The sequence below is a fragment of the Acanthamoeba castellanii genome, assembly GCF_000313135.1.
Source record: "Acanthamoeba castellanii str. Neff unplaced genomic scaffold scf7180000084560, whole genome shotgun sequence".
NCBI classification, from domain to species: Eukaryota; Discosea; order Longamoebia; family Acanthamoebidae; genus Acanthamoeba; species Acanthamoeba castellanii.
In genome coordinates this window covers 28220-29256 of record NW_004457382.1, presented here as the reverse complement: position 1 = coordinate 29256, position 1037 = coordinate 28220, and the positions used below count along the sequence as shown (strand labels likewise).

At 55.9% G+C, this 1037-nt stretch overlaps 2 protein-coding genes across 2 annotated transcripts in view; both read left to right on the top strand.

Annotated features, from left to right (window-relative positions):
• The window catches only part of ACA1_328790 (Aryl-alcohol dehydrogenase (NADP+), putative), a gene marked incomplete at both ends in the record, with an annotated part of 1154 nt that extends 910 nt beyond the window's left edge, over nucleotides 1-244 (top strand). Inside the window, one exon of the mRNA XM_004337319.1 lies at nucleotides 83-244. Within this exon, the coding sequence (XP_004337367.1) occupies nucleotides 83-244 (162 nt within the window). The remainder of the gene's footprint in view (nucleotides 1-82) is intronic.
• A 556-nt stretch (nucleotides 245-800) lies between these two features.
• Nucleotides 801-1037, top strand: part of ACA1_328780 (Actin subfamily protein) — a gene marked incomplete at both ends in the record, with an annotated part of 1033 nt that continues 796 nt past the window's right edge. Inside the window, 2 exons of the mRNA XM_004337318.1 lie at nucleotides 801-955; nucleotides 978-1005. Of these exons, the coding sequence (XP_004337366.1) occupies nucleotides 801-955; nucleotides 978-1005 (183 nt within the window). The remainder of the gene's footprint in view (nucleotides 956-977; nucleotides 1006-1037) is intronic.

Sequence of the window (1037 nt, the reverse complement as noted above, 5' to 3'; positions counted from 1 at the left end):
GGTAACTCGCCCCCCCCCCAACACCCTCTTCTCCCATCCACAACAAACAGGGTCTCACCGCACACGGCGTTTCCCAATGCAGGCGTGTGACGGCGTGTGGGATGTAATTTCGGATGAGGCGGCGTGCCGTATCGTGGCGAGCGAGAGCGACGACATCCTCAAGGCCAGCATGAAGCTGCGGGACTACGCGTACCTCTTCGGCAGCCAGGACAACATCTCCGTCATCATCGTCAAGTTCAAGTAGTAGTAGTGACGCGAGAAGAAGGTTCTGCACTCGGCGATGATGTTTGTGGTGTGTGGGCGACCGGTGTGGTGTGATTGTAAGAGAAAGGAGAGGAGATGAAGACGAAGAGGGTTGTGAAGGTGTAACTTGCATTTTAAAGCGGGATCAACATTGTCTTATTATTACTCACGCCTTGGACAAGCTAAACCCACCACACCTTCACAACCCTTCATCGCCCGCGCATTTCTCTTTTTTTCTTGTCTTGCTGTTGCTCTTTCACGAACTTGAGACAACGCCAGCAACGCCGTAGAGGCCAAGGACGAGTTATCTCCAGCAGGCGATTGGTGATGCAACGGGCTCTAGAGTTGAAAACCGCGGTAGCGCGAGCGACGCGCTAGCTCGAAGATTCCATTGGCTCAACAAGAGCGCGCAGTAGAAGCGCCACCCAAAGTGCCAGGCGACAAGAGCAACCGCGTTGGCACCACCGCCCCACATAAAACCCAACACCACCATCACTGTATTCTTCAGTTTACTACAACTCTACAACACTACCACCACCAACTACATCACATCAACAATGGGAGACGAGGTTCAGGCTCTGGTCATCGACAACGGTTCGGGCATGTGCAAGGCTGGCTTCGCCGGTGATGACGCCCCCCGCGCTGTGTTCCCCTCGATCGTCGGTCGCCCGCGCCACACCGGCGTGATGGTCGGCATGGGCCAGAAGGACTCGTACGTCGGTGACGAGGCCCAGTCCAAGCGTGGGTATCCGTCACCCTCAAGTACCCCATCGAGCACGGCATCGTCACCAACT